Source organism: Notamacropus eugenii, chromosome 1 (assembly GCF_028372415.1).
Source record: "Notamacropus eugenii isolate mMacEug1 chromosome 1, mMacEug1.pri_v2, whole genome shotgun sequence".
NCBI classification, from domain to species: domain Eukaryota; kingdom Metazoa; phylum Chordata; class Mammalia; order Diprotodontia; family Macropodidae; genus Notamacropus; species Notamacropus eugenii.
Window position 1 is genome coordinate 199157526 of NC_092872.1, and position 15684 is coordinate 199173209.

Below are 15684 nucleotides of genomic sequence, written 5' to 3' on the forward strand. Positions count from 1 at the left end.
TGTCTGGGTTAGCTGATTAAAACACCTGCTCTGGAGAGAGCTAATCATTTGTATATGATTTCAAGAAAGTAACTGTCCCCAAAAAGAAAATTCAAAACAAACAAAAACTTTGTTTCTTCTTTCTGCTGTCATAATTCTTGATACGAAGAGCTGTGCTTTATTTTAAATTGTTTTCTAAATTACATTTTATTCTGCTTTCACAAAATTCTACCTTCTTTCCCTTATCCCTTCCCTACTGAGAGAGCAAGAAAAACTAAACCTTAGTTACAAACAATTCACATACTGATTATGTAAAAAAAAAATGTCTAAATCTGCACATTCAGTTCATTGTTTCTCTCAAGAGGTGGGCAGCACACATCTTCGTGAATTCTTTGAAATTATGGTGAAATCCCAATGGTCAGAGTCTCTAAATCTTTCAGAGTTGTTCATGTTTGCCGTATTGTTGTTGCTTTACAAGCTGTTCCCTTGGTCCTCCCCTCTTCACTCTGGATCAGTTGATTGAAGTCTTCCCAGGTTTCTCTGAAACCAGACTTTTCATCACTTCTTATGGCACAGTAGTATTTCATTACATTCACGTACCACAACTTGTTCAGCTGTTCCTCGATTTATGGGCATCCCCTTGATTTCCTATTCTTTGCCACCACAGAAAGAGCTCCTGTACATATTTTTGCACATGTGGGGCTTTTTCCTCTTTCTTTGATGTCTTTGGGGGTAGAAACCTGGTAGAGGTATTCCTGAGTCAAAAGGTATACACAGTTTAACATCTCTTTGGGCACAGTTCCAAACTGAATAGCCGTGAATTAAGGGAACATCTTTAAGTTCCCCTAGTAAATCCTGAAGTTGGAACGGTTTGAGTGGTATGAATTTGTAAAAGCATGGTGGGGCATTCTAATATGATTCCCTTAGTGCATAAAGCAGTCCTGTAGCAGTTGCAGCGATTTTAGACATTGTTCCTTCTGACTTGTTCATAATCAGACTGTTGTCCTTGCCTGTTTCCAGTCCCTGAGTAACCTCGTTCTTTGTTACACAGGTTATGTTGCTGGATTTGTGGACTCTGAGGTGAGCAGCAGACCTGATCTGTATGATGTATTTGTGAATCTGGCAGATAGTGAGATTACAGTTTCTCAACCTGCAAAAGGTTAGTTCTTTATTTTGTAACTTTGTTAACATAGGACACATGCCAAGAACAACTGTCTCTTTCAGGTTGGTTCTTCAAGAAACAGTACTTTGGGAAGTGTATGACCTGCTTTGTAGGTGCTGGAGAGATTTCCTATAGCATGTTGTCTATCTAACTAGTAACTGTGGTTAGACTCAAGCTGTTGTGTTTTGTCTTTTCATTCTCTATTAAGGAGGTCCCTCAGCTCTGGATCAATGCCTACTCTCTGTACAGGGTCCAGTCCTGGTGGAAGCCTGGCCTCTATTGAGAGGGGTTAAGAAACCTTTCATCCAAATGTCTGGCTCTTTATACATCCTTGGAAAGTTTATTTGAAACTTCTTGTTTGGCTCATATCTAATGTCTCCCCACAAGAGCTCTCATCAGTTTGTGTTAATAGAAAGGTTTAGATTAAGGTTTGGTAACTGTTGTCATGCTCATTGTGCATTGACAGAATCTTACATGAGTGATGGCAGTAACTGCTGTTTTACTGTGTTGAGAGGTTGAAACTTAAGACCATAAAGACACAATTGAGTTGCCAGGATTATCCACATGTGACCCCAAGGCCCCTGGATTAGGAATTCAGATTTCACCCAGACTCTCACCAGCCCCTCACAGTAGGTGTTTTCTGGCAAGCCAGGCCAGGCTGGGGCTCGTTATCCAACTAGAGATCATCTTTTCTGTGAGTGCTGTGGTAGTTACAAGGGACTCCTTCCAAAGCACAGCTGGCAACCACTGATGACCCAGAAACCACTAGGCCATTAAACTCACAAGGTTACCTAAAAGCTGGGACTTGGTCATCTCAAGAACTATGTATGATCAAGTGAAGGAACACAAAGTAGCCAGAGGCCCAGACTTAAGCTCCCCTGACTGAGTTCCCCAACTTGATAACAGGGTGGAGAAGGGCCAACCTTCCCTCACTGGACATGGGAAGGCCCAGAGTTACAGGACGCTGACAGAACCCATGTGGTGGGAGACTTCTGGCAGGCAAGCTCAGTGTATTCATGGCATTATTATATTCCAGAATATTTCTTCTTCAATACTTTAGCCTAGTTAGTAGGATGATGCTCAATGAATGTGAATGCAGGAACCCAGAGATTAAGTACACTTCCCTTAGAATGAATTATAAATTGAGGCTCATCAAATTTTCTGGTTACCTGAGGATGAGGTAGAAATTTCTAATAAAATAAAGGTTTTGGTTTTCTGGTTTTGGTTAAAGTTTTACTTTGACAACTTCTAGGTATGAGAATCACAGCCTTTTAAGTTATTTCTTCTCAGAAAATCATGACTAATTGAAAGTCATTAAAATACTTGAGACCACTTGAGTTGCTGAAGTATAACACCCAGGATTGTCCCATTTACTTGCAGCCCTCTGGTTCTGTCAGTGTATTATCCCAGTCAGAGTCAACAGAGCAGTATTTTGTTGTATTTGGAGTGAAATATTAATATTTCATAGTTAGAAGGCAAGAATGTATATAACTGAACTGGTTCCTGTTGATTGTTACCTCCTGTTTTTAGGGGGCTTTTGTGCATTGATGGTACAGTGTGACCTCTACAGGGCTGAGAAGAAATGTGTCTTTCATAACACTCTTGCCAGCAAGACAGATTTTAATAGCATAAATTGTGCTTATAAGGTAACAAGACTGATTCCACAAGGAGCCCAAGAACAGTGTCTCGTTTTAGAGCCATGCTCCATATAGTCATATTAGAGAACCTTAGCTTAGGTTTTATTTTAAGAAACAGAAATAAAAGGGGCTCTACTGACAGAAGCACATTTTTTCCTTTGATTATACATGGTAAGTCATGCAAAAAAATTTTCATGTTAGCCATATCACAAAAGAAAACACACACACACACAAATAAAGTAAAAAGACATGCCTTAATCTACTCTCAGAGTTCATCAGTTTTCTCTCTCTGGAAGTAGAAAGCTTTGTTCCCGGATTCTTTGGAGTTGTCTTGGACTGTTGTCTTGATCAGAGTAGCTGAGGCTCTCCTAGTTGACCTTCCTTCCAGCTTTGCTGTCACTGTATACAGTGGTCTCCTGGTTCTGCCCACTTCACTTTGCATCAGCTCATTTAAGACTTCCCAAGAGGAAACCATCCTGCTCATGATTTTTTGTAGCATGACAGTATTCTGTTACAATCATATACCACAGTTTATTCAGTCATTCCACAATTGGTGGGTATCCTCTCGATTTCCAATGCTTGCCACTACAAAAACAGCTCCTGTAAATAATTTTGTCTATATAGGTCCTTTTCATTTTTCTTTGATCCCTTTGCGATACAGACCTACTAGTAGTAGAATTGCTGGGTCCAAAGGACATGCACAATTTTATAACCCTTTGGGTATGGTTCCAAATTGTTCTCCAGAATGTTTGGAGTAGTTCACAACTCTACTAACAGTGCATTAGTGTACCTATTTTTCCACATCCCTTCAATATTTGTCATTTCCTTTTCTATCATGTTCGCTAATCTGCTGAATATGAGGTATTATATCAGAATTGTTTTAATTTTCATTTCTCTAATTAGTGATTTGTTCACTTATATTCATGTCACTACTGATAGCTTTGATTTCTTCTTCTGAAAACTGCCTCTTCATGTCATATGCCTTATTAATTGAGGAATGGCTGTTTTTTATAAATTTAACTCAGTTCCTCACTTAGTTGAGAAATGAAGACTTTATCAGAGAAACTTGCTATTGATTTTTTCCTCCAGTTTCTTGATTTCCTTGTAATTTTGGCTTCATGGATTTTCTTTGTGCAAAACCTTTTTAATTTCATGTAATTAAAATTATCCAGTTTACCTCCTGTGATCCTCTCTGTCTCTTGTTTGGTCACAAACTCTTACCTTACCCATAGATCTGACAGGTAAAGTTTTCTATGTTCCTCTCATTTACTTATGATATCACTCTTTATGTCTAAGTCATTTATCTCTCTTGGTACACACTGTGAGACAATGGTCTTTGCCCGGTTTCTGCCAAACTACTTTCCAGTTTTCCAAGCAACTTTTTGTCAAATAGTGAGTTCTTGCCACCAAAACTTAGATCTTTTGTTTTATCAAACATTAGATTACTGTGGTCATTTTCTACTGCCTATTGTATACCTAATCTATTCCACTGTTCCAGCATTATTTCTTAGCTAGTACCCAATTATTTTCGTGATTACCATTGTCTAATATAGTCTAAAATCTTGGTATGCTAGGCTGGTTTCCTTCACATTTTTTTTCATTGATTACCTTGATATTCTTGACATTTTGTTCCTCCAGGCAATTTTTAAAATTGTTTTTTCTAGGCCTATAAAATAATTCTTTGGTAGCTGGATGGGTATGGCACTGAATAAATAAATTAACTTAGTTAGAATTGTCATTTTTATTATATTGGCTGAGCCTACTCATGAGTAATTAATATTTCTCAAATTGTTTAAATCTGCCTTTATTTGTATGAAAAGTGTTTTGAAATTGCATTCATATAGTCCCAGGGTTTGAAGCAAGCATATTTTAAAAGAGCAATTAATTTGGATTTTGTTTTCCCTTTAATTTTGATATGGAGCACATGCATTACTTCCTAGCATGGTATTATTTTGCTGTCACAGCACAAGTCTTTGTGGTTGTTATTTGTATTTTGAAAGTCTCCTTAACTATTTGTTATGTTTGTAGACCTAAAGGATAATTATTTCACATATTTTTGCAAACATAACAAGTAGTTAAGGAATCTTATTCTGTAAATTTCCAAATATCTATCTGACGTTAATATTCTTGGTATATCACAGAAGCCATGACAATGGGGAAACTACACAAAGAAATCGGTCAACTGATTGTGCAGTCTGCAGAAGACCCAGAAAAGTCAGACAGCCAAGTGATTAAGGTAATTCTTTGATTCTCTAAATCAGTCAATTCACAAACATTTTTAAAGTGCCTCTGATGCTAGGCAATGCAGAAGCAGAGGAGGAGGAAGGGATGGTGAGACAGGTAGAAAGAGAATTAGGAGAGAGTAGGAGAGAGTACTGAGAATCTCAAAGGAGAGAGAGTGGTTAACAGTGCAGAGTAGAAAGGAGGATAATGGTTGAGACAAGGCCATCAGATAGGGGATTTATAAAGGTCATTGGTAATTGGGAAGGAGTAATTTCAGAGGAATGATGGGGTTGGAACCTGTGCTGGGGGGGTGGTGTGTAGGAAAGGAAGTAGAGGCACTGTAAGTAGATGGCCTTCTTGGTGAACTTGGTTAAGAAGACAGGAGATGCAGGATGATAACAGGGATGGGGGATCTGATGAGGAACTTTGAAGATGGAGGTGATTGTGTAGCTTGGGATAAGGCATGAAATAGTAAGGAATGAAGTTGGGGATTGTGAGGAGAAGGATTGGACAGGTGAGAAAAGGGGAAAAAAGTAGTTCTTGATAGCCTTGGGTTTTTTTTTTTCCCTCAGCAAAGAATGAGGCAAGGGCCTCAGGTGAGAGGGTTGGAGGAAGGTATCCTGTTTGAGAAAAGATGAAAGGTTTGAAACAGCCATTGTGGAGAGTAGGATAGAGAAGGCAGTCAACAAACATTTGTCATAAATGCTTGCTGTGTGCTAGGCAATGTGTCTTCAATGAGCTTATCTTCTAACGGGAGAAGCAACATGCAGCCATTGTCCATATAAGCTAGATGGTGAAAATGGAAGACAATCTCAGAGGGAAGGTTATAGCTGAGGTCAGGGAGAGGAGCCTACGAAAGGCTTCTTGCAAAAGCTGGGATTTGAACCGAGTCTGGAAGGAAGCCAGGAGGTAGAGATGAAGGAGAGCATCCCAGGCATGAAGAGCAGACATGGGATTGGGAGGTAGAGTGTTGTGTTCAAGGAAGAGCAAGAAGGCCTTTGGGCCTGGTTTGTTGAGCACGTGGATAGCAGGAGTGACCTTGTTAGCACTGTGCTTCTGGAAAAATAAAAACACTTGGACAGTTGTGATGAGGATGGGTGAGAGTGGGGAGAAACCTAAAAGAAGGAGACCAGGTGTGAAGCCATGGAAACCTGTACCAGGGCAGCAGCTCTGTGACAGGGACAGGGACACGTGGAAGAGATATCCTGTCATGGCAGAGCTTATTGATATAGTAAGGTTGGCCCCGTGTGGTGAGTCAGGGAGAAGATTTAAGTTTGGCTTTGGGTGACTAGGAGGAGAATGGTGGTACCCTCCACAGTGACAAGGAAGGTCAAAACTGGAAATTGTGGGGATGCCTATTAGCCGAGGAATGGCTAAACAAATTGTGGTGTATGTTTGTGACGGAGTATTACTGTGCTGTAAGAAGTGATGAAAGGAAAGCATGGGAAGACTTGGATGAGATAATGAGGGGCGAAATGATCAGAATCAAGAGAACACTGTACAGTAGCAGCAGGACTGAGGTTTTTTCTGTAATTGTTTTTATTTTTTTCCAATTACATGTAAAGATAGTTTTCAACATTGGTTTTTGTAAAATTGTGAGTTCCAGGTTTTTCTCCCTCCTCAAGACAGCAAGCAGTGTGATACGCATTATACACGTGCAGTCATGTTAAACACATTTCTACGTTAGTCACGTTGTGAAAGAATCAGAACGAAAGGGAAAAACGAAGAGGAAAAGAAGGTGAAAATAGTTTGCTTTGATCTGCCTTCAGACTCCCTAGTTCTTTCTCCAGAGGCAGATAGCATTTCCAATACGAGTCTTTTGGAATTGTCTTGGATCATGGTGTGGCTGAGAAGAGCCAGGTCTGTCACAGTTAATCACCACACAATGTTGCTGCTCCGTGTACAATGTTCTCCTGCTTCTGTTGGCTTCACTAAGCTAGCTGAACTCATAGTTCATTTAACTCTTCCCAGATTTTTCTGGAATCCGCCTGTTCATCATTTCTTAGGGAATATTATTCCATTACATTCACATGCCACAACGTGTTCAGCCATTCCCCAATGGATGGGCATCCCCTCGATTTCCAGTTCTTGGCCACCACAAAAAGAACTGCTATAAATATTTTTGTACATGTGGGTCCTTTTCCCTTTTTTATGATCTCTTTGTGATACAGACCTGGGAGTGGTAAGCAACATTGTTTTGAGAACAATTTTGAGTGACCAAGTCATTCTATTATAAATACCCAAATTAACTGCAAAGATTTTATGATACACACGCGCGCACACACACACACACACACACACACACACACACACACTCACACTCACTTGTGTCTAATGGTAGCCACCTAGTGAGAGAATGGAGGGTGGAGAAAAAGGAAAAGAAAATTACATGATGAGTTTGTTGTATATTTAAAAGGAATAACAAGTTGTACATAATAGATTTCAAATGCAATCCTCTTTTTTTCTATTCTGCTTTGTTATGGAAATGCTTGTTTTATTTAAGTTTAGAATAAAAAAAAAGAAAGTTCAGAAAAGGGGAGTTTTTTGAGGGAGGATTGCAGTTAGGCCCTGCTACTTCAGTAAAGTATCTTGAAATAGAATTATCCACTCTTTGAAGCACAACACCTTTAAAGAGGACCAGTTCCATAGGAAACTTGCTTATTGGGCAGTTGACCCAGATGTATTAAAAGTCATGTTTCATCCCATTACAGTGAGAGTGTTATGTGTTAGTAACATTGTTACAAAGTAATGGTCAAGGTCATGTTACAGAAGATGTGCTTAAATAGTCAACCTTTGGTGAATCTAGAAGTTACCAGCATCCTTTTCTTCTTCGTTGCCTATTCCCAACCTTCCCTCCCCGATTGGCTGATTACTTTATGATTCACTTAAAAAAGTAGATGAGGAAGAAGAAAGAAAGTAGAACTGGCTGTTCATTTTATAGAAGAGGAAAATGAGGCTGGGAAGGGCTGAGCATCTTACCTAACCAAGGTCCTACACTGGTAGGTCTTGAAGGTTGCATGGGGATCCACATGTTGTCTGACTCCTCACTCCAGCATTCTTTGCACCATCCTTAATGCCTCTCCACATTATCCTCTGCAGATTCACTTGCCTGTGTATATGTCTAAACTCCCTGGAGGGTATAAACCATTTCATGATGTTTTCCTTTGTATCCCAGCACCTAAACCACTGGAAGTATTTAATACATACTGGTGGAATTGCTCAAGTCACAGGACCTGGAACTTGACTATATAGAACCCCAAGCTGGTCCACAGTCTGAAAAGAAAACTTCCTTATTCTGTTCAGTGCTGGTCACAAATCAATAAGTCACTCTAAATACACTTAATTCTTCGCATGCATGTATACATGTACACATCCCCACACCCCAAGTACACACATGAACCCACATACAAACCCTAAGTGCACATACTTGTGTGCATATTCCCAAGCACCCATACACATATAGCACAAGCACACCTCCCCAACAAGTGCACACACAAGCACATGCACACACATATATCCCAATCAACACACACAGGTGCATGCAGATACACACCTAAAGAACACATGCACAGATGCGCTCCATACACACACACACACACACACACACACACATACAGGTGCATGCATACACACATACCTCAAGAACACATGCTCAGACGTGTGTGCATACACACATACACAGACCAAGCACATACACATACCCCCTATGCTCCAAAGTTGCGTCCCAGCTATTAACTTTGGTAAAGAATTTGGGCCTCAAGTTTTTTCATGTCTAATGTACAAATTTCTTTCTTCTGTTAAAGGATATTTCACTTAAAACAAGAGAAATCTTGGCCAATCTGGCATCATTTGCAGAAGTTTCTGATGATGGAGAGAAACCAAAACTCAGCTTTGAGGCGCTAAAACAAAAACGATTTCCACCAGCTACAGAAAATTTTCTGTGTCATCTTGCAGCTGCTGAACAAATGCTTAAAGTCTGATTTCATGATGGATTGTAGAGCTGGTGGTCTTCTTTACTGTGATGATCCACTAACGTCCAATTTTAAAAGTAGCAAAGAAAAGCGTTCTATTTTTAATGATTTATTTGAAAGTTTTGACGTTTGATTTGTAATACACTGATGCACCTCTGGAAACACTTCTCATTTTCTCACAGTTTTGTAAAGTCAGTAGAGTTGAACAAAATGATGAACTACCATGAATGTTGTTACAACTTGGATCCTAGCATAAGAACAAAATGAACAGATGCTTTTCAGTTACAGAAAACCAGAAAGCCTTCAATTCAGTAATACAGAAACAGTCCAGTTTATCTCATTACATAGCCATAATAGTAATAATGGTTATTTTCAGTAAGCAGCCTAAAATTTTGCTTTGTAATCTTCTGCGAAGAACTTGACTTCCTCATGAGGAACTCTACTTTCTGAGCCAGACAACAGAAATTCTGCAGAATTATCTCAAAGATCATTAAAAGACACTGCAGGATCCCTTCCTTGTATAAAACAGTTCATTTTCTTGGCCTTTGAACATTTTGCCTGTGATATTGGGTTGGCAGAGATTTTATATTTAGGAGTAGACAACTTTAATAGTTCATATTTATACTGTTACAGAATTAAGCATCTGGCTTCCTGAAGCCATCAATATACTACTTCAAGTAACCGTGTACTAGAAATACTCCTTGGGAATGGAGGAAGAGATTATCTGTATATCATACATAGAAGTCTGTGTGTCAGAAATCCCTTTTAGAGTCAATAAAGGAGTGTGAGAATCACCTCTTTGCTAGAGCCAAAACTTAAGGAACCATTTTCGTTAAAGGTAATTTGGTTATATGGCAAAGCAACTATTCTTGTTCACATACTATAATTTTTTTTAATAATTGGAAAGTTAGCATGAATGTTCAGACTATGTGTGCCAGCTATTTTGTTTAATGTAGTTATAAATTTGCTTTTTCTTAATATAGCACTGACATCTTAAGAATCCTTGCCAAGAAATAGAGTCAGTACGGAATTGAGTTCAAAGCTTCTGTCACTTTCTTCTCAGTGTTAGAAGGCTCTTAATCAAACATTTCTTTGTTTTTCATTTTGGTCTTTAAATTGAGAGGATGTTTACTAAGGGGAACCAAGTGAAAACTAAATCTGCACTTTATAAAAATGAATAGCATGTATAACATGTTTATTTTGTGTCTGTTTTGTTCTGAGTCCAATTTGCTACTTACCAGTTTTTAAAATCACAGATTCATTATGATATTATTAAATGCAATTATTTTTGATACTTGACAAAGATTTGGGTGGTTAAAATCTGTCCTCCCTTTCATTTCTTATTAACTGACCAAATGTGGCATCATGAGCAGAATTATTGAAAAACACAAACCACTGAGCAAAAAAAATTTAAATTGGGCAATTAAAACCTTATCTCTTGGCTTGTTTTGTAATTTTATTCTGTAAATTATACGTGGGATAACTTTTCCCAGAAGTCTCCACTGCAATTTCAGATCAGACCGTTTCTCTTTCCGAAACAATAGCAGCAAAGTGTTAATGTTTCCACACATTCACCTTCTCATCAGCCAAAACCTACATTATTTGAACATTATCTATATTCATAGTGCTAAAATATTAACCGTTTTTAGTTTTTAGTCATCACAGTATCATATTCCAATGTCTTAATGAAGTATAAGGAAACCGGATGATGCTGGTTTCTCAAAAGTCAGACCAATGATGCTAGGCCATGCTGTAAACTCTGGTGGGTTCCAGCAGGCTATAAAGGCTTCAGGGATGGTCTTGGAGACAGACGGCTACCCAGGGATATTCCGAGGTAAGTTTAGAAAGACTCATCACGAATAGGTTGGCCAATGAGTGATGAATTCTTTTGACCGTATCACATGGAAGGCATATTAGAATCAGCTGTTTTTGTGCAGTCAGATCAGCTAATTAGAGACAAGGACAAAACCTCTGGGGAATTAGAAGAAAGGTAAATATGAAAAGGTGCTGTGAATTATTAAAGCAAATCTATTCAAAGAAGCCATCAATGTCCAAAAGTGAAAGGTAGAAAGAGGTATAATAACCATTTTTGGTAGAAATTTATGCAGTGAAAAGCCACCATGAGAAGACCAAAAGGGCAAGGAAACCACCACAGCCAAGTCAACTCAATCCAATAAACATTTATTAACCACCTACTATGTGCTAAGCACAGGGAATACAGTTAATAAAATGAAAGCCAGCACACACTCAGTCGACAACATTCAGAGGGAAGTGGCAGCCTAGAGCAACACCAGTTTCAAACACATTTATGAAACACTGTGATAGCATGGTATACTGGGGAGAGAGCTGGTCTTGGAGACCTGTATTCAGATCCTGCTTCTGACACATATTGGCAAGTCACTTCACCTGTCAGGTTCTCTCAGCAATTCTAAAAGACTAAGTTGCAGATTAAGGTGCTGTGCTGTATTTGCTGAGAAAATTTACTTATCTTGGAGTTACCATATAAGTAAAATCACCAATTAAATCCAGTCCTTATACTGGATAGTTGAGTATAGTTGAAATTGATAGACAGTAGTTAAAACATAGTTGAGAGCAGTAAAAGCAAAGAACAGTAGAAGCAAAAATGAGTTAATAAAGAGCTTGACAATGGGATTCAACTAATTTATATCATATTCAGAATATATATTAAATCTGCAGGAGGAGAGGTGATGGAATAGATTGGTTAACATTTATATAACAAATCTCCTACATGGGGGTCCCAGCGGCCCTAGGTGCTAGTGCATCCTCTTCCCTTAATACTTTGTGCTGATTTTCCATACAATTAAATGCGTTGAAGATTAGAATTTCACCTTGAGGACAGGAGCCATTTCATCTTGCATCCCCAGTGGCTAGCATAGTACCTGACAGTAGGCACTTAATAAATGCCTGTTTGATCAGTCATCAAAAACAATGAAACCATTTGGTTTCACATTTGGACTAAAAGCGTGCCTTATGAGAAGATTAGCTGGGCTAAACTAAGTACTCAGAGAAAAATATCTATGCTGGAAGAGAGACTGATTTGAAAACACTGAAGGATCATTTGCCAGATCTGTCAGGGATACCAAAGAATGGAAATCTTCATGGATAGTATTACTGCCCAGAAAATGATGATTGAAAGGACATCAGTAGTTGCTGACCTATGTACTTTTTCATCTTTATAAAATCTTTGTGAGACTGGTCTTCACTCAGTTGACTTAAAGGCTCAAAGAATGCAAGATCCCATTTAGATAGCTTTAAACATTGTAAAGCAGGGCAGGAGGTGGGGAGATGAGAATGATGGGTGGAATGGTGGCAATATGGTATGGGCATGGCTCTGGTATCTGTACAGTACTTTAAATGGTTTTAAGTCATTCCTTGACACAAAATCTCATTTATTTAAAAATAAAATTTTTGCAGTGTTGCCTTTTGTACTCCACGTTATTTTTACCTTAACTTCTCTCTTTCTTGAACTCTTGCTTATAACAGAGAAAAAAATTTAAGAAAAATCAACTGACATACCAAGAATGTGTCTGTCCCATATTCTACATCTGTCATTCTTCATTTATCTACTTAAGAAGTAAGATAGGTTTCATCATCAGTTCTCCAGGACAGAGGTTACTTATTATGATTAGAGCTTGATCATTTTTCAGTGTTTTACATATATGTGTATGCATAAAACAATATCTAGACACTGTACAGTATATTGTTCTCCCTGAACTTCATAAAACTTAAAGCACCATGTAAATGTTGACTCCTAAGTATTCCCTTTTTTCTCTGAATTCCTTGACATTCATTTTTTCTTGTGGTGTGGTAATAGTCTGCTTCATTCATGTACCAAAGTTTGTTCAGCTATTCTCCATCAATGGGAAACCTGTTTCCAGTTTTTTACTATTATAAAAAATACTCATAAATACTTTGATACATGGGACACTTCTCTCAATCTTTGGCTCCTTTGGGGAGAAGGTATATGTACAACAGTGGAATTGCTAGATCAAAAGGTATATGAACAGTGTAGTGATTTCTCTCACCTAATTTCAAAATATTTTTCTTAAACATTAAATCAATTCACAGTTCCACCAAGAGCAGTAATTCACAGGCTTATCTTATATATATCTCCTCACCCCCCGAAACTGATTAATTCCATCTTTTACCCTCTTTTTTAACTTTGAATTGCATGAGGAGAAAGCCCGCTTTAAAACACGTACAAAATCAATCCATGTTCTCCTGGTGATGCTGTATGATTGGAAATCTTTGGAAGGATCAGTTTGCAGGTGGACCAAAGATACATGTTAAGAATAAATGGGCTGTAGACTAGTTCTGGTGATAATCTAGTTTAAGAAGTATAAGGGAACTTATCCAAAGAATGTGTGATCTGAAATGAACATGGGCTGGTTCCGTAGGACGAGCGAAGGATACCAAACAGCTCAAGTGCTATATTGGTAGCCAATAGATAGAACTAAAAGATGATCTCCAGCACAGTGAGCACATCTCTCTGAAAGCTCTATGGAAAAACGTGGACAAAAATCAAACAGGATAAGAAAACACAGAAGGCTTATAATCTGCACCATTGTGTGAATCTCAACACTGGCAAGATCATTGATCCAATTAAGTATAAAAACTGAACTATATATATATATATATATATATATATATATATATATATATATATATATATATATATATATATGTATATATATATATATATGTATACATGTATATATATATATACATATACATATATATATATATATATACACACACACTTATGTATTGTGTGTGGGTGTGTGTATAGCACTGAACTGATTTTTTTTTTTACCCAGTGTAACTGTAGCTCTAGATCTTTTTTATATAATGGAAAACTTTTTGCAGTGTCTCTTGTTACCCATGTTAAACTATTCTAGCTATGGTGAAAATTATCCCTCTGGCTCATCAATTCTGTCTTTAAAATACTGATTTAAATAGAGTCCATCAGTTTGACAAGGTTTCTCTTACATGATTTTACATGAATTGAGTACCTGTCTTTCCCAGAGAGAAGAAAATTTGTTTGGTTATCATCATGGTGGGTGTTTGGTGCTTAAGCATATTATTATATCTAACCTCAAGTCAAACAAAACCATAATTTATAAAAAGGAAATTTATGCCATTAACTATGTTAGGGATATCGAGCACAAACGATAGGTTTTATACAAATTTTAATAAATGGTAATTTCAGAATAGTATATACATAAAAATTGCTTCTCAGGACAGGTACAACTTCGTGGAGGTTGAACGTGCAAAACTGAACAAATTCTCTCCCCTCCTCAACCTTGTTTTTTTTTAAAAAAATATACATACACACATACAAACACACATACATCCTCCTCCCAATGGCAAAAATATACTGATTTTGTGATCTGATTCTGATTCCAGACTCCCAATAAGTGGACATTGTGCTAGAGTCAAAAAATCATACTAAGTCCTGACTGGATCCATCTAAGGCAGAACAATGTTATTCTTTCTTTCAGGCTATTGGTTTAGAATCTTTTTCTTTTTCAGTGGTTAAGGTTTATTTTTATTTTTTAAAATTAAATTATTTTATTTGTTTTCAATGTTCAACAATCATTTCTATATGTCTTAGATTGTTTTCCCTTCCCTCTCCACTCCCTCTCTGAGACAGTGTGCAATCTTATATAGGTTCTACACATACTTTCCTATTAAATATGTGTTGCATAGAAGAATTAAAATGAATGGAAAAAGCCATAAAATAAAACAAAACAAAACATAACACAAAAGAAAATTATCTGTTTCTATCCGTGATCCAATTCCATAGTTCTTTCTCTGGATGTGGAAGGCATTTTGCCTCGAGTCCATTGGAAATATTAAGTCCATGCATTTCAATGAAGTACTAGGTCTACCAGAAAAATTCCTTGCACACTGTGGTTGTTGCTATGTACAAAGTTCTCCTGGTTCTGCTTCTTTCACTCAGCATCAGTTCATATAAGTCTTTCCAGGCTTCTCTGAAGTCTTCCTCCTCATTGTTTCTCATAGCACAATAGTATTCTATTACATTCATATACCACAACTTGTTCAGTCATTCCCCAATTGATGGGCATCCCCTTGATTTCCAGGTTTTGGCTACCACAAAGAGAGGTGCTATAAATATTTTTGTACATGTGGGACCCTTTCCCATTTCTGTGATCTCTTTGGGATAGAGTCCTAGAAGTGTTACTGCTGGGTCAAAGGGTATGCACATTTTTGTATCCCTTTGGGCATAGATCCAAATTGCTCTCACAATGGTTGGATCAGCTCCCAGATCCACCAACAATGAATTAGTGTTCCAACTCTCCCACATCTCCAACATTTATCATCTTTCCGTTAGCCAATGTGATAGGTGTGATGCAGTACCTCAGTTGTTTTGATTTGTATCTCTCTAATCAATAGTGATTTAGAGCATTTTTTCATATATTATAGATAGCTTTAATTTCTTCCTCTGAAAACTGTTCATGTCCTTTGACCATTTATCAATTGGGGGATGACTTATATTCTTGTACATTTGACTCGGTTCCCTATATATTTTAGAAATGAGGCCTTTATCACAGACACTAGTTGCAAAAATTCTTTCCCAGTGTTCTGCTTCCCTCCTAATCTTGGTTGCATTGGGTTTGTTTGTGCAAAAACTTTTCAATTTAATGTAATCAAAATTATCCACTCTGTA

The 15684-nt window shown here is 37.7% G+C and overlaps 1 protein-coding gene across 3 annotated transcripts in view; it reads left to right on the top strand.

The window, feature by feature from the left end:
• Positions 1–10414, top strand: part of DENND10 (DENN domain containing 10) — a 29962-nt gene extending 19548 nt beyond the window's left edge. For all 3 annotated transcript variants that reach the window (XM_072623922.1, XM_072623911.1, XM_072623915.1), the window contains exons 7-9: positions 1031–1138; positions 4920–5014; positions 8805–10414. In XM_072623922.1, coding sequence (XP_072480023.1) covers positions 1031–1138; positions 4920–5014; positions 8805–8981 — 380 coding nt within the window. In that variant the 3' untranslated portion in view covers positions 8982–10414. The remainder of the gene's footprint in view (positions 1–1030; positions 1139–4919; positions 5015–8804) is intronic.
• Positions 10415–15684: the final 5270 nt, after the last annotated feature.